Source organism: Archocentrus centrarchus, chromosome 1 (genome assembly GCF_007364275.1).
Source record: "Archocentrus centrarchus isolate MPI-CPG fArcCen1 chromosome 1, fArcCen1, whole genome shotgun sequence".
NCBI classification, from domain to species: domain Eukaryota; kingdom Metazoa; phylum Chordata; class Actinopteri; order Cichliformes; family Cichlidae; genus Archocentrus; species Archocentrus centrarchus.
Genome location: NC_044346.1, coordinates 26,882,613 through 26,903,596, shown reverse-complemented (window position 1 = coordinate 26,903,596; position 20,984 = coordinate 26,882,613). Strand labels below are relative to the sequence as shown.

General features: G+C 40.0%; 1 protein-coding gene across 2 annotated transcripts; it reads right to left on the bottom strand.

Annotated features, from left to right (window-relative positions):
- Positions 1-2,769: 2,769 nt before the first annotated feature.
- Positions 2,770-20,194, bottom strand: LOC115795407 (C-type lectin domain family 4 member M-like). 2 transcript variants are annotated; one of them, XM_030751336.1, is made up of 9 exons: positions 20,025-20,194; positions 13,266-13,355; positions 12,947-13,039; positions 8,976-9,038; positions 7,967-8,029; positions 6,980-7,042; positions 3,494-3,636; positions 3,272-3,375; positions 2,770-3,118 (listed from the first exon to the last, which is right to left on the bottom strand). In XM_030751336.1, the coding sequence occupies exons 1-9, from the start codon at positions 20,146-20,148 to the stop codon at positions 2,971-2,973; spliced, it is 891 nt and encodes a 296-aa protein (XP_030607196.1). In that variant the 5' UTR covers positions 20,149-20,194; the 3' UTR covers positions 2,770-2,970. The 2 variants fall into 2 exon arrangements, with proteins under 2 accessions (XP_030607196.1, XP_030607282.1); XM_030751422.1 differs by having other exon boundaries at positions 12,977-13,039.
- Between the last annotated feature and the right edge of the window lie 790 nt (positions 20,195-20,984).

Sequence of the window (20,984 nt, the reverse complement as noted above, 5' to 3'; positions counted from 1 at the left end):
CCTTTAATGCCTATAGCATGCTTTAATCTCTGTAATAAAATGTTATGGTCAACAGTATCAGAAGCTGCACTGACTGCACTGCACTCTCAACGCTATTGATTGATGAAATTTTTCACCATGAGGAGATTGGGAAAAGGAGAACCCTCTTTCCTCTTGTCCGACTGACATACCCAGCTGGCTACATTATGGATTCCTGTGGAGAGTGAACAGTGGCGGTGCCAGGGGGGCGCTAGGAGGTGTTATAGTTCCCCCTGGAAAAGCCATAGCACCCCCATAGCACCCCCAAGAAAACAGCTTGTGTCTGTGTGTGTTGAGAACTGAAAGAACAAATGATCCTTCATAGCACCCTCAGTAAAATGCTTAGCCCCCACGCCTTAGCACCTGCAGAAAAATATTTCTAGAGCCGCCACTGAGAATGGAAGATGACGTGCCTGGCTGTATTGTCAGTTGAGAACGTGGCATGTTGATACCAAGATTTCTGCTGATTAGACTTGGGGATGCCTGGCTTATTGTGCAATTTGGGAAGATTGGGCAGCTGTTGGGGCCTTGGTAAGGCTGCCTGTGAGGGTGCAGGGCAGTACAAACTCAAACTCAGACTCAGCTGGAGCTGAGTCGGAAGGGATTAGATCTTGGAGGAGTGTCTGTTTCTGCGTGGCGAGGAAAGAACCAAGAAAATTCAGATGATTGGATTTTTCACCATTGAGAGGTGCCAGAAAGACTGTAAGGCTGTCAGTAAATTAATCAGCTATGACAGCCTGTACCAAAACAATTGTAGTATCTGAAATTTGGCTCCCTGACTGCTCATGTATCTCATTCTTCTCCTGGATGTTTTGTAAACAGATGCTCTAACTAATATACCTAGACTAAACTGCTGATAAACATTCCACCTCTTATCGGGAACTGTTAGCTGAGGGGGGATTTTGGGTCAGCTCCAGAGTAACCCGATCCCACTCGCCTCCGCTGGCTCCATTCCATTCCATCCGCGCCCCTTCCCACCCCAGCGCTCCCATGCTATTTGTGCTTACACTATGCTGTGCAGAGGTTTTTTTGAACCTCATATATTGCCCTGGTACAGGGGAAAGTATGAGATGCTTTTTTCTCCTCACTTACCCTATTGTATTTACTCTGTTTCCATCTTCTTTTTAAAAAGGGAGAGCCTTTGATGGCTGCAAGGCCGCAGACACTTACAGTATCTCCCCTGTTGTTTTGATTTGTTTGTCTTTTATTGTATGGGTGTTCTGGAATGTAATTTCGTTGTATGTCTGACAAATAATGACATTAAATTCTTCTGATTCTGATTCTGAGAAGAAAACATGGCGTGTCTGCACTTTCAGACTCAAGGTATGAAGAATCATACCTATGTTTTGCCATCTGAGAAGGACTTGAATATAACCTATGATGAAACTAGAAAGCTCGAATGCATAATAAAAACATAACTACAATTACAAGAATGCAGAAAATCACAAATAAGAAAAATTTTAATGAAGGAGTAAGAACAATAAAACTCACAGACCACGACAGGGGTAAGAAATAGAATTCAGTTGAATAATTTTAAATAATCTACACTGTATAAATATTAGGGGTGGGACTTTAACGCGTTAATTTCGATTAATTAATTACGGGGAAAATAACGAATTAAAAATTTTAATGCATTTGAATCACACTTGGTAATGCGGAACGTTTCTCAGTGCACGAGTTCTAGGCATACCGATTATATCGACGCATGATGTCAAAAATTCAGGGGCCGCATCCTACGAAGGACCCGGCCCACGGTCCTTTGCAGCCCACGAAGACCGCAAAGGCCGGAAGTGAGCGGCTGTGAAATTGGACTGTCTAGCCTTCATATCAGCGTCGCCTGCCCTCACCTCTGCGTAGCTCGTGTCGCCAGCAACCGTGAGTGCGAAGCACAGCTGTGGAAAAGCAGCTGGTTAAACAGAGAACGAACTTTTTCTCCTTTTTGTGGTTTAAGTATTTAATTCAAAATAAGCTGTTAAAACAAGCATAACACATTTCAGCATCAAGGAATACAGCTGAGTGAATGGTTAATTTCCAACTATAATAAGTGAGACATTAATGTTATTTTCCCACCAGTCTACTTAGACTGGTGGGAAAATAAACAAAATTTTGAAGTTTAAGCTTTTGTATATTGATTCATTCGTCAATCAAACTTAAATTAAAATTTATCATGTTAAATATTTAAATGTGATTAAAATGTGATTAATTTCGATTAATTAATTACAAAGCTCCTAATTAATTAGATTAATTTTTTTAATCGAGTCCCACCCCTAATAAATATACTTTGTATTATTACAGTAAATTTAATGCCTTTTGACCTTCTGCCTTTCAGTGTGCTTTCTACTGCAAGGCTCATTCACACACTCTCTCTGATGGATGCATTGGAAGCAATGAGGTTTCAGTATCTTGCCCAAGGGTACTTCGGCAATCAGACAGGAGGAGACAGGGATCAATCCACTGAGCTTTATATTGGTAGAAAACCTGCTCTACCACCTGAACTGCTGCTGCCCCCAATATGTAAGTAAGGGAAACTTGGAGCCAATATTTTAGTCTTAGTTATGTTTCACTTGTTACTTTGTGGGTTCATTTGATTGTTTGATGTACCAGAAATATTGGGTAGAGTTTGTGCACTACTAAAAAACAAACAAACAAACAAACATATATTATGAATTAATACTGTGAAGGGCTTCAGTATGGCAACAATTAACATAATTATGCTACCATTCATCTTAACCAATCACGTGTGGCTTCCACACAAAAAAAAAGGAAACGAATGAAAAGAAAAAGAAACGGCTCACTATCGGGAGCCGGCTCCCGTCGTTCACTTCAAAGAGCCGGATCGTTCGCGACTCATCACTATAACAGAAGCTCTTGAAACTTGTTCGTGGAGACAACTCAGTGTGACATTTAACGAAATATGTAACTTAAAATAATAAATTCAGCTTAAGTGTTCACCTATATAACCATTTTCTTTTCACAGAGCCAGAGGTTTTGGTTTTCACACACTGCATCATTCCAGCTGTTTTCATCATTGTAGTAATTTATTACTACACAGTCTTCATCACTGCCACGATAATTGTTGGGTTCCCCAGAGTACCAGAAGCTGGGAAAAAAAGAGAAACTTTTAATAAAGAGGACAAAAAAGCAAAATACAGCATGACATGCAAGTTAGAAACAACTTAACCAAATTCCTCATATTTAGAATCTAAATATAAATGTAGATTTGTTTGATTTAAATAATTATTAATGTGTGCACCTTCCTGTCAGTGGAGTCTCATCCACCCATTTCCAGACCCCTTCTGTCTCTTTGTCAGTCAGTCCAATCCAGATTATCGTCTCTTGCTGCTGCCTTATGAATTTCTTATTTAAACAAACAAATAGGAATAAAACATTGAAATGATGTCACTCAGGATGTAGTTGTTGTGTTAATTCAGTTTTCATTCTATTATCTAGCTATGTCATGGATTAATAGACATACCTGTTCTTCTTTGCTGTTGATAATTGCCAAGCTTGCACCTCTCTGCAAACAGTCATCTCTACTGTCTTGCCAGTTTTGTTTGGTTGAAGAAATATAATAGAAACTACCGTTGAAATACTGCCAACCTTGTTGTGCATAGTGAACTTTTAGAGAAAGAAAAAAATAACTGTAGGAAGAGTATTCAAGATTCAAGAAGACTTTATTGTCATTATATGTAAACATATAACAAAATTTGCGTTCCAGAACACCCATCCAAGAGAAATACAAACAACAAAAACAAACAGGGGGGACAGGTGTCTGAGGTCGTGCAGCCGTTTTGCCGGCGCTACCTTTAGCAGGAAAACAGAAAGAGATACACTGGGACAGGTAGGTTCAAAAAAAATCATCTCGTATGGTGTTCATTATGAACACCATACGAGGTTCCAAAAAAACACCTCAGCAAAGCAGTAGCACATTTAAAGCCTGAAGAGCACTAGGGTGGGTAGGGGAGGGGTTGCCAGTGGAGACGAGCAGGATACTGTGATGGCCACACAGCTTCCAGACTAGCAGTTCATGATAATGTTCATGATAAGATGGTATAGTCAGCCTTGGTTGCCAGGATACCAGTTCATACAGGTCACAACATGGGGCGGGGATGAAGAGCATCTGTTTACATAACATCTCCAGGAGATGATTTAGATAGACAGCCATCCAAGGCCGTCTGGGAGCCAAATTCCAAATACTGCAATTGTTTTGGTTCAGGCTGTCATAACTATTTGCTGACAGACCTTACAGTTTTCTGGTTACCTCTCAGAAGTCCAATAATCTGAATTTGGTTCTACCATGCAGAACAGAGACTCCAACACTCCTCCAGATGTAATCCATTTCGATTCAGCTCTACTGAGTCTGATTGAGTTCGTACTGTTTCTGCATCCCTCATAGGCAGCCTTACTAGGGCTTGAACAGCTGCCTGGAAACCAGGTATCCCCAGGTCCAATTCGGGAAAAAAATCCTGGTATCAATATGCCACGTCTACACGGTGCAGCCAGGAACGTTATCTTCCATCCCCACGGGAATCCATAACATAGCCAGCTGGGTGTGTAGTTGGACCAGAGGAAAGAGGGTTCCCCTTCTCCCAATCTCCTCGTGATGAAAATTTGGCCATCAATAGTATTGAGAGACCAGCTGACCAGATCCATGATTTAATTTCCAGTTTGGGGATGTGTGAAGAGATGCTCTAAGCAGCGAAGCAGCAAAAAGCAGGGGTAGATAGGGAAGGCTGGGGAGAAGAGGAAAATGCGTCCGTCTCCACCGAGAGCAGGAAGAAAAAAAGAAAACTAAATAACTCCTGAGAAATACATGTAAAATGTTCAAGTAGGGCTGCTTGATTATGGAAAAAATCATAATCACAATTATTTTGGTCAATATTGAAATGACAGTTATTTAATTACTCAGTGACTTTGCAAACACACTGCATTTATTGCACTTAGACAATAGTGAATATCTTGAATTCTAGTTCACTTCTACAATCTCTTGACAATAAATACTAGACTGAAAATAAAATACAGACTATATAAAATATAAAAAAAATATATAAATAAATTGCAGTATAAATAAAAACATTAGAAATTAAACACAACTAATAAATAAATGAATAGAATGGTAATGCCAGTTATCACGACCAAATAGTTATTTAGACCAAATAAATTTGCTCACATTTCAGTGACTGCCACAACATTGCTGACAGATCCTGTAAGTGTATTCAAAAGCTTTGTTATTAACATTTGTAGGGATGTGAGTTGAATCGATTTCTGGGGTTTTTGGTGACGAATTGGGGTCCAGTGTGGTGCTAATTACACCCGCAGTGCAAATATTAGTAAGGACAATTCCCTACCGTCCCTTGCTAATCAAGCCCCGTGATTGGTAGGGACATAACAGACGTTATTTGATATTGATAGAGACTGATTCCAGTCAAGCTGACCCATTATACCCCAGAGCAAACAGAAAACATGCTCTGCTTCAGACTAAATCAGAATTACTCAGGTCGACACAGCAAATACTAGTTATGCTGGCAGGGGTGCGGTGTGGACAACAGAAACAAATAAAATGCTTTGACTCTTTTCCCTCCAGGGTCTTCGCTCTTTGGGGTCAACTTTTTTTGGGTGCGAACATATTTGTTCCTCTAGTTTTTCCACTTCCTTATATTGATACTATGATTATTATTCCTTTTATTGAGATGCTGATTGTTATTCTCTTGCTGATAAATTAAAAATCTGCACCATAAAAGTAGCTGGAAAAGCATGTGAGGATACGATGGTGCTGAACAGGCCAATCACAGTCTTTATGGGCTGCATTGCCCTGACACATTACATATCTTGGGAAGTTGAAGTCCGGTAACAACGTAGTTTTCCCGCTCAATAATTAATGGTAATTGACACATAATTCACCATAATGGAGTAGTGCCGACAACATCTAGCCACTTATGTAGGTTACGCTGTAGGCCCTGCAAAGACTTAGCGCTGCAGAATATATCAGGAGTAAGAGTATACGGTGCATAATGTAACAGAATAATTTTAACAATAATCATTTTTTATTGATTACACTGTTTTTGTGATCGTTTGGAGCTGAAATCTAAATGAAAATTTGATTAATTCCTACGTTCCAGGATACAACAAACTTTTTTATCTGAATCATAGAATATTTGATCTTATGTATATATGTGAAAGTATTTGCCCCCTTCCTGATTTTTTTTTTTTTTGCGTATTTCTCACACTGACATGTTTCAGAAGCAAATTAAATTTTGTATTGCGTCCACAAACGGAAATCGGAATCGGAAATGTATGAAAATTTGTTGGAACATTCTTTACATCACCCTGATCAAAAAAGTCAATCAGACCCATGCCCTATTTTGCATGCTGGAGTCGTGACCACACCCCGAATTATTCGATTGGGTCTATGTGGAGAGCAAAAGATATCTTTTCCCATAAAAGAATTCAACTTTCTACAGACCTTCTGTACACCATCACGATCACAAGACCTCCGAGTGTGCCACGGGTTGACGAGCACAACGGGTCAACGTGCGCCACGGGTGCGAGGGCCTGATATCACCGCTTGCGGTTTTAATTATTATTGTGATTGTCCACACTTATGTCTCATTCCCTCTCATTCTTATGTATATAAATAGTCCCATTTCCCCCCCCCTTAGTCCTATTCATGGCCCATCTGTCCCTTCCCTGCTTTGGGGTTGAATTTAGGTTTGTCATTCTGGACTTACTTTTTGACTTTGCTTTGGTTTTTGCTTACAACCATGTTATTTTAATCAAGGTTCTTTTTCTTTGTTTATTTGCTTAATTCTTGCATTTGGATCCTACACTTTACTCTCCATTACAAATGTTTGTAAAAGCTCTGAATCTAGTTTTTACAAACCTGCAGTGTGTAGAGCTGGATATTACGCTGGATAATATTTGAACTCCTCATCATTGGTATGAGTTTCATGCTCATACTCACCAAAGTCCTCTAATTTCCTCTTCAAGTCATCTCTCTCTCTAGTCAGGATATTATTCTGTGAAACTGCCATAAGATAAGAAAGATTAGATTGCAAGATTGCAGTTCTGGTTGCAATACCTGCCAGACATGACAGACTAAAGAAAAAAAAAATGGAAGATTATATGTTATACAATTCAATAAATTAAATATTTTAAATAATTTTAACATTTAAACATAAATGAATGAGGACAAAGTCCAATTCAGTGTTGCCAGTTTTCTGATTACTAGTAAAAACAAATATATTCACTAATAGAATAGAGTTGCCTCTTCTGCTCTTATTCATGGAATCCTGCTGCAAAATTGTTATTTTTATGTTATGTTACCAACACTTGAAGTATAACCAGAGCATGTCAACAACATATAATTTAAATGGAATACTTATATATTGGATAAAGTTATGAATCACATTTATTTTGTTTCAGTAAGTGAGCACAAACCATTCTATTATAAAGCAAGAAACCAGAAATGTTTTAGATTTAGTTTGTTTTCATTTTGATAATGAAAGAAAGCCTCTCCTGTCACAGTTACTATGGCCTTTCTTTCAGTCTTCATTTAATATGTAGCATTTATCAAATTTAACAAATTATATGAGCACAATATTTGATGCATTTATTTGTGACTCCTGGAGGGCTTTTAATCCCCATGATGTTTACCAGAGTTGTTGTTCTTCAAACTTTCTTCTTCATCAGTCAAGCCCCAAAGGTACAGGTAGGTTTGGATAGGTTTTTTCCCATTAAAAAGTTGTGAATTTGACTTTCCATAGTTCCCAGTTTGAGCTTCTGTTTTGGTTTTGGTTCGGTCATTCTGGACTTACTTTTCGATTTTGCTTTGGTTTTTGCTTACAACCAAGTTATTTTAATCAAGGTTCTTTTTTGTGTAGAGCTGGATATTATGCTGGATATTATTTGAACTCCTCATCATTGGTATGACTTTCATGCTCATACTCACCAAAGTCCGCTAATTTCCTCTTCAAGTCATCTATCTCTCTAGTCAGGATATTATTCTGTGAAGCTGCCATAAGATAAGAAAGATTAGATTGCAAGATTGCAGTTCTGGTTGCAATATCTGCCAGACATGACAGACTAAAAAAAAAAAAAAAAAAAAAAAAAAAAAAAAATAAATGGAAGATTATATGTTATACAATTCAATAAATTAATATTTTAAATAATTTTAACATTTAAACATAAATGAATGAGGACAAAGTCCAATTCAGTGTTGCCAGTTTTCTGATTACTAGTAAAAACAAATATATTCACTAATAGAATAGAGTTGCCTCTTCTGCTCTTATTCATGGAATCCTGCTGCAAAATTGTTATTTTTATGTTATGTTACCAACACTTGAAGTATAACCAGAGCATGTCAACAACATATAATTTAAATGGAATACTTATATATTGGATAAAGTTATGAATCACATTTATTTTGTTTCAGTATGTGAGCACAAACCATTCTATTATAAAGCAAGAAACCAGAAATGTTTTAGATTTAGTTTGTTTTCATTTTGATAATGAAAGAAAGCCTCTCCTGTCACAGTTACTATGGCCTTTCTTTCAGTCTTCATTTAATATGTAGCATTTATCAAATTTAACAAATTATATGAGCACAATATTTGATGCATTTATTTGTGACTCCTGGAGGGCTTTTAATCCCCATGATGTTTACCAGAGTTGTTCTTCTTCAAACTTTCTTCTTCCTCAGTCAAGCCCCAAAGGTACAGGTAGGTTTGGATAGGTTTTTTCCCATTAAAAAGTTGTGAATTTGACTTTCCATAGTTCCCAGTTTGAGCTTCTGTTTTGGTTTTGGTTCGGTCATTCTGGACTTACTTTTCGATTTTGCTTTGGTTTTTGCTTACAACCAAGTTCTTTTAATCAAGGTTCTTTTTTGTGTAGAGCTGGATATTATGCTGGATGTTATTTGAACTCCTCATCATTGGTATGACTTTCATGCTCATACTCACCAAAGTCCGCTAATTTCCTCTTCAAGTCATCTCTCTCTCTAGTCAGGATATTATTCTGTGAAGCTGCCATAAGATAAGAAAGATTAGATTGCAAGATTGCAGTTCTGGTTGCAATATCTGCCAGACATGACGGACTAAAAAAAAAAAAAAAAAAAAAAAAAAGAAAGAAAGATTAGATGTTATACAATTCAATAAATTAATATTTTAATTAATTTTAACATTTAAACATAAATGAATAAAGACAAAGTCCAGTTCAATGTTGCCAGTTTTCTTATTACTAGTAAAAACAGATATATTCACTAATAGAATCGAGTTGCCTCTTCGGCTCTTCTCGCTCCTTATTGATGGAATCCTGCTGCAAAACTGTTATTTTTATGTTATGTTACCAACACTTGAAGTACACTGTAAAACCTAACAATATATCTTAATAAAAGAAGTAAGTTCATTTAATTTAATCTGCTGAAAAAGTTGGAGCCTCTCATTCCCATATATTAAATAGAATTTAAAATGAATTGTTGAAGTTCTATCTCAGTTGTTTTGAGTACACTTAAATTTGTTGTTAAATTTGTTTTTGTTACAAAAAATGTAAACACCACTTCATCTTTCAGTTGTTGTTTATATTTCAGTTTTTACCAAATATGTATGCAGATAACTGTTAACGATCTGCCAAAGTGTAAAGATTTGATGTTGGTCACAGGGATGGCACGATACCACTTTTTTTGTCCGATACCGAATTTTACATTTGGATATCTGCCAATACCGATACAAATTCAATCTTTTTTTTTTTTTTTAAACAATTGTTTTTAAATGCCTGGATATAAGTCAACAGTCTCTCACACAACAAAATAAAAATCTTTTAGTTGTCCCACATACAAGACTAAAGACCGGGGGGACAGGCAGTGGTGCCAAAGCTCTGGAACTGTTTACCACTACAGCTCTGTTTAGCTGACTCTGTGGTGTCTTTTAAAAAACAGCTGAAAACTTTTCTATTTAACCAGGCTTTCTGTTGACTTTATTTTATTTTATTCTTTTTCTTTTAATATGGTAATGTTAATATGTTTTTAACATGGTGTTTTATATGCTTTGTTTGTTTTGTTTTTTTTGATATTGTGTTTTAATTATTGTACAGTGCATTGTGACTTTTTGTCTGTGAAAAACACTATATAAATAAACTTTACTTACTTACAACAAACGCTCTATTACCTGAATCCTGTTGCTCCTATGTGAGAAGGTGATGCATTAGCTTATGGCATATTGCAAATTTCATTAGGGCTGCAACTATCGATTATTTTAGTAATCGAGTATTCTATCGATTATTCCATCGATTACCCAAGTAACTGGATAAGAAATACTTTTTCCATATTAACAGCTCATCTGCATATTTTAACTTCCATACTGCAGTTTTTCCTAAATATGTTATTCTCCTAAATACGTTTCTACTGCAGGTCAAGATTTAGTCACCTATCAGGAATTAAAATATAAAAAATATTTTGACAGGGAAGGGGTCCGTCCGGTGCCGAACGATCGCTAGTGCTAATAGCTGTGCTCGCTAGCAAACTGCGATTGAACTCGGAGCTGAAGTAGAGAAAAAAATAACAGCTGAAATTCTCAGCACAGTGAGCACAACGCACAAACATGGTAGAGAGCGGTGGAACCGTGGAAAAACATGTCAGCGATAATCCACAATGTCACAGCGACAGAGAACTTTTTAGAATCGGAGGGTTTTTTTTTAACTCCTGATCCCCATTACATTCCAGTTGGTGGCAGTAATGCAGCTCTAAGCGGGTTTGGTCAACCGCAAACCCACAAGAAGAAGGCGATAACAGAGAACTGTAATGCAGCTAATGTGGGTTGGATCGGATCGGATTGCATTTTTTATTCCTTTCCGATATCCAATCCAGTAATTTAGGTCAGGATCGGACTGATACCGATACTGAATATCGGATTGGTGCATCCCTAGTTGGTCATATCAAAAAGATAGAATCCATCCATTCACTTCTGCTTGTTTGGGGGTTGCGGGGATGCTGGGGCCTATCCCAGCTGACATAGGGCGAGAGGCAGGGTACGTCCTGTGCAGCTCTCTTCAACCCTGACTGTCAAATAAAGCCCCCCCTTCCCAGAAGAAAAAAAAAAAGGCAGGCATGTTGTGTTTCCTTTTAATCAAATCAGAGCATTTTTGACTTTATTCATCCAAGGTGCTTTACCACAAAATATCTTAGTTACTTTTACTCATAATGAGTAATTTTTTCATGCTTTAAATGTTTGAGATAACCTCCTGAGAATTGAGCTCCTGTTTGTGATACATTTTTAATTTCTTCTAGATATTTGTGATTAGATGGACTTGATATGTATATAAACTGAGTTTCCTCTTCAAACAGGAAGTTGTAATTTGTTGCATGGTTGTTACATACTTTTTTTTATAAAAAGATGTCCTCAGATGGGAACAATGGGTTTATTTTAAAGCATAACACAGCAAAGTCAAAATGGCTTAGCAAAGTATAAAACACTATTGAGCAGAATGAAGTTTAAGATGCAGCAAAGCTAAAATGCAATGTCCCCATAGGTGGGCACAGAGTCTTAGGAGGTTAATGAACTTAAATGATTCAAGGCAATCAGTTTCCTCAAATAATTTGAGTTGAACTAACTCATTGGGTTTTACAGTGTATAACCAGAGCATGCCAGCAACGTATAATTTAAATGGAATACTTATATATTGGATAAAGTTATGAATTACATTTAGTTTGTTTCAGTATGTGAGCACAAACCATTCTGTTATAAAGCATGAAACCAGAAATGTTTTAGATTTTAAATTTAGTTTTTTTTCATAATGATAATGAAAGAAAGCCTCTCCTGTCACGGTTACTATGGGCTTTCTTTCAGTCCTTATTTAATATGTAGCATTTATCAAATTTAACAAATTATATGCATACAATATTGGATGCATTTATTTGTGGCTCCTGGATATGGAGAGAAAATTGACTCAAAATATCTGTGTGTCTGTAATGCAGGATTTGTGCGTAACCAGCTGTACAAATGTAATTATTTGGTTAAAAGAAACGACCACTAGGTGGTCGTTTCGTTTCCAGTCAAACTCTGAGAGGCATTATAAAACATCTGAGCCTGGAGATAAATTTAGAGATAGCTTTCATAGATCTGGAATGTACTGTCTTAGCTACCAACAGCTAAAGTAGCTTAGCTCACATAAAGATGAGTTCTAGCTAACAGAGAAATGCATGGAGAACTGTATCAAACTACTTGACACATAAAACGCAATCTCTAAAAATACTCATTATAATCGGATAGCAAAGTGTGCAGATTTTAACTTTAAATTACTTCTGAGGGTAGACCACCGTGATTCCCTGCCATAACAGTCGCCTACTATTCCTTTGTGCCTCTCAGAGTTTGACTGGCTGTTTTCCGAGCCAGAGAAGCATTGCACCACCTAGTGGTCGTTTCTTTTAACCAAATAATTACATTTGTACAGCTCACAAATGCATATGTAAATAGTATTAGAATATTAAAAAATAGATGTAGGTGTATGTGTTATAACTAAAGGGTGCTGAGGTATCCCATCTTCCACAGAAAATCGTCTTTTCCACTTCGGCACAAGTATAGAGTGAAATAAGTTCAGCGGGAAAAAAACACTAGACCCAGAACAAAACTCAGATGACCCAGCTTTGTACTAGCATTAAACGCACCAAGTTACGCACGAATCTGGGAGCTCACCGGAAGCGTGAAATGTGTCTCAAAAACTTTGTGCACTCGTAACCGCCGTTTTGTGCGTGTGTATCAGGTGATTCGTGCGTAACTTTAGTTTTGTGCGTGTGTATCAGGTGATTCGTGCGTAACTTTAGTTTTGTGCGTGTGTATCAGGTGAATCGTGTATTACAAAAAATTACAAATCAAGCAGGTTACGCACAAATCCTGCATTACAGACACACAGATATTTTGAGTCAATTTTCTCTCCATACCTGGAGGGCTTTTAATCCCATGATGTTTACCATCGTTGTTCTTCTTTAAACTGTCTTCTTCCTCAGTCAGATTTTTACAACTGGCATCAGTACCTAGTGGAGAGTTTACCAAGTTAAGATCAGATTATATCCACAATGACACAGACAGTGTTCTTTAAAATGAATGTTCCTTTTATTATTGTAACTATAAACTATTTTGGGGACATTATAAATAATGCATACATAAGCTGGCAAAAGTGGTAGTAGAGAATTTTGCTTCCTGTTTTCACAATAGCAACATTTATTAACATAAGATCTTTAAATAATAAAGAAATCTTACGTAGAGCAAGACGAAGAGAAATGTTGAGAGCAGCCTGTAGGATACATACAAGACAAAAGCTCACAGCCACCCACTTAAGCAGTTTTCCTCCTGTGGAAAGAGACCACACATACATGCACACAGACAGTTGTCTTTTTATCACTGTTAGAATCAAATGCAAAAATGTATAAGGAAATCTGTGGCTGGGTGTAACAACACTTGTTTGAGTGTTTTTATTACAGTTTTGTACATGGCCTTGAAGAAAGAATAATTCATACTAGAGGAGCCAGCAGCATTTGAACACCTCTACAATTATGAACTGCAAGGAAATGAAGATGATTCACAGAAGAAGGGTGTGCAAGATGATGCAGGAAGATGTCTTCCTAACCCAATGTGTGGACAAAGATCATGTGAAATCACATATAAATAAGAGAGATCACTGGGACTTCTGAGCTTTCTCTCTGAATTGTTAAAGCGTACTGTGCCTTCTTGCAAGAATAAAACTTTATCCGTACATCAGTTGGAGTCTCCTGTGAAGTAATTTTCTTTAAAGTTCTGTTCAAGATGGCGCCGGTGAGGTCAGCAGCCGTCGTACCTGCTCCTACGCTTTGTTTGTATATATTAGGTTTAGCTCTAATTTTGGACTTTATAATTCCGCCTGCTCTGTGTCATATCACGTATGACAGACAGACTCTTTTTAATATCAGAATACAGCACTCTGGCTGTATTCTGACACCTTTTTCTCCCGACCCGACTTGGCCTCAGGAAATACTGCGTTTCCAGTGGGCCAGCTCAAACAAAGGACCCAGGTCACGGACAAGGCCCCGAGGGAAAAGAGCCGGCGTAAGAGAGAGGCTGAGGAGCAGAGCGCACCAAACGCCACTGCCGAGCATCCTGTTGGCTAATGTCCAGTCACTGGATAACAAGCTGGACGAACTCAGGGCCAGGATACAGTTTCAGAGGGACATAAGGGACTGCAACATCATCTGTCTCACGGAGACATGGCTGACCCCCTTCATACCGGACCACGCCGTACAGCCGTCGGAGTTCTTCAGTGTTCACCGCACGGACAGAACGAGTGAGTCTGGAAAATCAAGAGGAGGAGGTGTGTGCCTAATGATTAATAACAACTGGTGTGACAGTAGGAATGTTGTCCTTCTGAAACAATCATGTTCACCTAACCTGGAGCTCCTAACCCTGAAATGCCGTCCCCACTACCTGCCCCGCGAGTTCACTTCGGTCATCTTCAGCGCCGTCTATATTCCACCTCAGGCGGACACAAACACTGCACTATCCGAGCTACATGAGGCTATTTCCACCTATCAGGCTAACCAGCGTGATGCGGCTCTCATCATAGCCGGGGACTTTAACAGTGCAAACTTGAAAAAGGTAATACCGGAGTTTATTCAACACATCGACTGCCCCACCAGAGGAGAGAGGACCCTAGACCACTGCTACTCTCCATTCAAAGATGGCTACAAAGCAAAGCCTCTTCCGCCTTTTGGGAAGTCTGACCACACCTCTGTCCTTCTCATGCCGAAATACAAACAACGGCTCAGGCAGGAACCCCCTGCTGTGAGAGAAGTGACACGGTGGTCTGATCAAACAGAGGCCGCTCTGCAGGGTGCGTTGGATTCAACCGACTGGGACATGTTTCGCAGCAGCGCGGGCGGAGACATCGAGGAGTTTACGGAAACTGTTGTGGGATTTATTGGGAAAGTTGTTGAAGACACTTCACTTAGGAGGACCATCAGGACTTTTCCCAACCAGAAGCCGTGGGTGGATAAATCTGTCTGCGACGCCCTGAGGTCCCGCACCGTTGCCTACAACTCCGGCCTCGCCTCTGGGAACATGGAGGACTACAAGGTTGCATCATACAACGTCCGCAGAGCGGTGAAAGAGGCTAAACATCGCTACGGCCGCAGACTGGAACAGAAACTACAACAGTCTGACTCCAGGGGACTGTGGCAGGGATTACGCACCATCACGGACTACAAAGCACCACACACACACCCGGTGAGTGCCGACGCTTCTCTGGCTGATGAACTCAACATCTTCTTTGCGCGCTTTGAGTCTGGAAGCCGACAGCCCGCTGCGCTCCTGGCCGGAGGGGCGGAGACACTCACTGTGACGGAGCGCGACGTGAGGAGGGCGTTTAGACGTGTAAATACCAGGAAAGCGGCTGGACCAGACGGTATTAGTGGACGTGTCCTTAAGACCTGCGCTGACCAGCTGGCACCTGTGTTTACACTGATATTCAACCTCTCACTGAAACTGTGTGTGATTCCCACCTGCTTTAAAAAGTCCATCATAGTCCCTGTCCCAAAGAAACCACACCCCAGCAGCCCCAATGACTTCAGGCCCATAGCACTCACCTCTGTGGTGATGAAGTGTTTTGAGAGACTCATCAAGACATTCATCACCTCCTCACTGCCCACCACCCTCGACCCACTACAGTTTGCATACCGGCCAGACAGATCCACAGATGACGCCATATCCTTCCTCCTCCACAAGACCCTTTCACACATAGACACTGGTAAGGGGAACTATGTGAGAGTGCTGTTTGTAGATTACAGCTCAGCATTCAAAACCATAGTTCCCTCCAGGCTGGTCTCTAAGCTGCTGGACCTGGGCCTGGGCCCATCCCTGTGCAGGTGGGTTCACAGCTTCCTGACCAGCAGACCACAGGTGGTACGAGTGGGTCACCTCACCTCATCCTCCCTCACCCTCAACACTGGATCCCCCCAAGGCTGTGTGCTCAGCCCTCTGCTGTACTCACTGTACACCCATGACTGCGAGGCCACGTCAGAGTCCAACGTCATCATCAAGTTTGCTGACGACACTGCTGTTGTGGGACTAATCTCTCACAATGAGGAGACAGCCTACAGGAGAGAGGTCTCCCGCCTGGAGAACTGGTGCCAGGAGAACCACCTCCTGCTCAACGTCAGCAAAACAAAGGAACTGATCGTGGACTTCAGCAGGAAGCAGCAGAGGGACTACCATCCACTTGTCATCAGTGGTGCTGAGGTGGAAAGAGTGGACACTTTCAAATACCTGGGAGTGACCATCTCACAGGACCTGTCCTGGACTCATCACATAAACATCACTGTGAAGAAGGCCAGACAGCGTCTCTACCTCCTCAGGCGGCTGAGAGACTTCAAGCTCCCACTCAAGGTGCTCAGGAACTTTTACACCTGCACCATCGAGAGCATCATGCGTAGGAGCATCACCACCTGGATGGGAAACTGCACCAAGCAGGACTTCATGGCCCTAAAAAGGGTGGTTCGTTCAGCTGAACGGACCATCAGAACCACCCTCCCCAACCTGCAGGACATTTACACCAAGCAGTGCAGGCTGAGGGCCATGAAGATCCTAAAACAGCCCAGCCACCCCGGACACTCTCTCTTCTCCCTGCTCCCATCAGGCCGGCGTTACCGCTGCCTGAGGGCTAAGACTGAAAGGTTGAAGAAGAGTTTTTACCCACAAGCCATCCGTCTGCTCAACTCTGAGCCCTAACTGGACCATTATTGCACAATGTAAATATTATAATTTATAAAAGTGTGTATAGTGTATAGTATATAGAGTATAGTGTATAGTGTGAATTACTTTTTTTTATTTTTATTCTTCTTATTTATATGTGTGTGTATATATGGTTGCAGGTACAAAATACATTTCACTGTGCATTGTACTGTGTATAACTGTGCATGTGACAAATAAACACTATCTTAATCTTATCTTAATCTTAATCTAAAAGTGGTGCCAGTGGATTTATCTGACAATCACACTCATTTACATTCATGCAGCCTTAACCTGGAGAAAAATTGTTATTTGCTTTACTAACATTTTGCACTCTTCAATACAAAGTATGGCTGTCTGATTTTGTTGGGTGGGTGGGTGGGGGGGGTGCGGTGGTATGTAGCCTATCCCAGCTGCCATAGGGCAAGAGGGTACAACCCGGAGAAGTTGTCAGTCTCTGGCAGAACTACCACAGAGAGACAATCCTTTGTGCATTTACCATTAAAGTGTCTTCAGATAAGGGGGACTGAGTAAGATAGACCAGGCAATGTGCCATTGTTAAGGTTTGCATCATGTCACGGCCCGCCGCTGTGCAGGCAGGAAGGAGGACCCCAAAACGCAGAACTCCAGGACGGGTGTAAGTCACTCACATGCTTTATTTGTACAAATACACAGAAATACAGGAGCTGTCCCCGGCATACACCTAACGGGAGAGAGACGTGAAACTAACTGGGCTTTACTCGATTGGACAAACATGCAAGACAGCAGCGAACAACCAATGACACGACAACAGGCACAGAAAACACAAGACTTATATACACAGGAGGTAATGGACAAATGGGAAACAGCTGGGAGGGAAACACAGGAAACAAAATTAAACCCAAAGCACATCGACCAAAGACCTACCAAAATAAAACAGGAAGAAACCTAACATTGTGCACACAGACTAAACACCTACGGATAAACAATAGCACAGGGAGACAGAAACCACAGTAACACAGAACTATACAACAGGAACACAAAACACTGGGCCACCAGCCCAGGACCATGACACATCAACTATCAAAGGTAAGCACCCCTTTTTCTGACTTGCATGTCCTGAAACCACTACAGCACTAAGTTATAGTATACATTAAAGTTGCCTTATGCCAGCTTGATAGTAGATCACCATTTAGTCTTAGTTTTGGGTGTAGACATGTCCATCCATCTGGTTAGCATTTGAACTGGGAAACATTTAGCACAAATATGATGAAAAATAAAGCTTTGTTTTCACATTGCGGGTGAATAAAACACCTCTGAGGCCTCTTCCCACCAACAGGGTTCCGGAGCCCGTGCCGTAATTTGAACCGTTAGGCGGGTTTTCCACCGCCGAAGCACTTGGTGCTCAGCTGAAAAACGGGTTCAATTCCGGCCCCGCAAGCTAGCTGGTCTGGAACCAGGAACGCGTGCCGAAAGCGGCAGAGGGGTGTGACTCTGCCGTCTCAACATCAAGTTTTCTACCATATTACATGTGTATTACATGAGAAAAGCGAAGCAATTTTCACGGCTGTGAATTAGGTTGGGCTCTAAGGCTGAACTTGCTGCTTTGTATCAGTTCATTGTCACAGATAAAAGGATACAAAGTGTGTACTTGTCGTCTTGCTCTAATCGCTGTCTGTGTTTACCTCTGTGCTGCACACAGATGCTGCAGTAGTTTGCTTTGATGATGATGATGATGATGATGATGATGATGATGATACTTTATTGATCCCACAATGGGGAAATTACAGTTAACACGTATTTGCAGCACAAGAAAGGGGAGCGTGTTCTCCCACGTTTGTGCGCTTCGGCTTCCGTGTCCAGACGAGGACCCGCCCACACTCATACGTAAAGGAGCAGTTCACAGTAACGCGGTGGGAACGCGGGCCCGTTCTTAATCGTTTCCTTGGGATCGGCATGGAAACTTGCTCCGGCTCCGGAACCTCCGCGGTGGGAAAGTAAACCTCATAATGTAAACCTCATGAGTTGTTACAGAAAACTACAGCCAATCCTGAGGTAAGACACATGGAACACACAATACCCCTGTCGTGTATTTTACGGCTGAGGGAACGTTTTGTTTTTGTTAAAAAGGCTAAGTTTAATAGGGGCCAAACAAGAGGTTTGCTTAAAGAATGAACCTTAACTGTAGATCAGTCATAAAGATAGTATGTTGTAGAATATTTAAATTGGATAAGAGGAAGAAAATGTATGTATGCTAGCCATGGCCTTTATGTGTGGAGTTTGCATGTTCTCCCCATTCCTGCACGGTTCTTCTCTGTGTATTCCCACTTCTCTCCACACTCCAAAGACATCCAGGTTTAGTTAAATAATGATTGTAAATTTTAAACAGATTCAACTTTATAGCCTTTCATATTTAACATAAATGTGTGTTTGGATAAGTCAGTCTCCGATCTGATTCTTCTTTTGTAAGTTTTGCAAGTCATGTACTATGCTGTGGCAGGCAGGTTTAGGACCTCAAAGCAGGAATCTAACTGAATTAGATAAACACACAGACAGGAGAACACACAGTATGCTGGGAGCCACTGATGACAACGCGACAGAGAGCTGAAGAAAACAGAGACAATATACACGCAGCAGGTAATCAGGGAGGTAGGGCACACCAGGGGATCACGGCTGAACAGGATCTAACTAACAGGACAACTGAATACAAAGCAGACAAGACTAAAGCTAATAAAGTATAACAGGAAGTGACTAAACATGACAGAAATGTAGACTAGATGCATAACCCATGGAGGCAGGTACACTGAGGAAATGCAGGGAAAGCATAATAACTGAAGAAAGGGATCAAATACAAATGAACAATAACCCAAATGATCAAAAATGAGAAGGCCTGAGAATCAAAATAAAAGTCAAACCAGAGATCCATGATCCCAGACACAGCAAATAATAATAAAAAAACAGAGTTCAAAAGTCCAAACCTAGAAAACACTTGACCCTAGACTCAGGACCATGACAAATAGACTTTCTTCTTCATTTTTGTCTTTCTTAAAGAAATATCATCATACTTCCTAACCTATATTGGGTACTTGGAAGAAGGAAGAGAAGCATGTACAATGCATGGCAAGCAGCATACTTCCTGTTGTTTGTTAGTTGTACATTATCGCAGTGACACTTTACTGCCCTCTCTCTTTACTTTTTCATCAATCCTATTACCATAACTTTTTAAAAATCTACTTTTATCTACTTTACACAAGAGAAAAAAGTTTTTCACCAAACTAAACTTACCTGGCAGAGCTGCAGCCACTTCACCACTTTCACCTGTGTAATTGTTTAAGACAGCAGTCCTGGCTGAAGCGTTAAGGTTTCTAACATCCAGAACTATACCAGATTTATCTTTATGGCCTTTCATGTTTCAGGTAAATAAATTTGTGTTGTGGACAGGCGTCGATCTCCGATCTGATTCTTCTTTTGTAAGTTGCTTACACAGCAATAAACTTTCTTCCTCATTTGGCTTTCATTCTTCAAGAAATGTAATCACACTTCTAACTCGTGTTAGGTACTTGCAAGAAGGGAGATATGGGTGATGAGCAGCATATTTCCTGCTGTTTATTTGTTGTAAAAAACATCACAATATACAACCAATAAACGACTAATTCAGCTAATACACAACTCAATAGACAAGCTCAGAACTTTTTTAATCTATTGCACAAGTTACACAAGAGAAAAAATGTCTGTTTTGTCATGTAAATTAGGTTCTAAAGGCTGTGTTAGTGCTTACTCTGGTTAGTTAAGAGTTTAAAGGAAATTTTCTCTTTTATTACTGCAAGAAAACACAAACAAAAAATAAACAGCACCTGAAAAAAAAAACACACAGAAAGCAATATACACAAACCAACAATCTTGTTGTGTGTGAGTGCGTGAGAGAGAGAGAGAGAGAGAGAGAATGTCTGCCTCATTGTCATGAAACATACTTGATAATGAGAGGTCGTGTATTGTGCTATTTTTGTGGTCAGAGTTGGTTAAAGAGTGGCGCTCTCGCTGCAATAGTACATCTTTGGCGTTTTTTCTTCGACGTGGGAAATGGGCTAGGTTCTCGGTGAGAAAAGGCAAAGCAGTTAAAATGTACTCTAACGATTGTTCCTCGGAAAACGTTTGTAAATGTTAGAAGCACATTAGTTTAAGTTCATATGCTGAAATTATAATATAGAATATTATTACATTAAAATATTATTACACACTATTTCT

Coding starts and splice junctions, on each gene's coding strand:
- LOC115795407 (XM_030751336.1), bottom strand. CDS start 20,148: ATGAAAGGCCATAAAGATAAATCTGGTATAGTTCTGGATGTTAGAAAC. Junction 13,040..13,265: donor TTCTCTTCGTCTTGCTCTAC/GTAAGATTTCTT, acceptor ACTCTCCACTAG/GTACTGATGCCAGTTGTAAA. Junction 3,637..6,979: donor GAGGAAATTAGAGGACTTTG/GTGAGTATGAGC, acceptor TTTCTCTAAAAG/TTCACTATGCACAACAAGGT.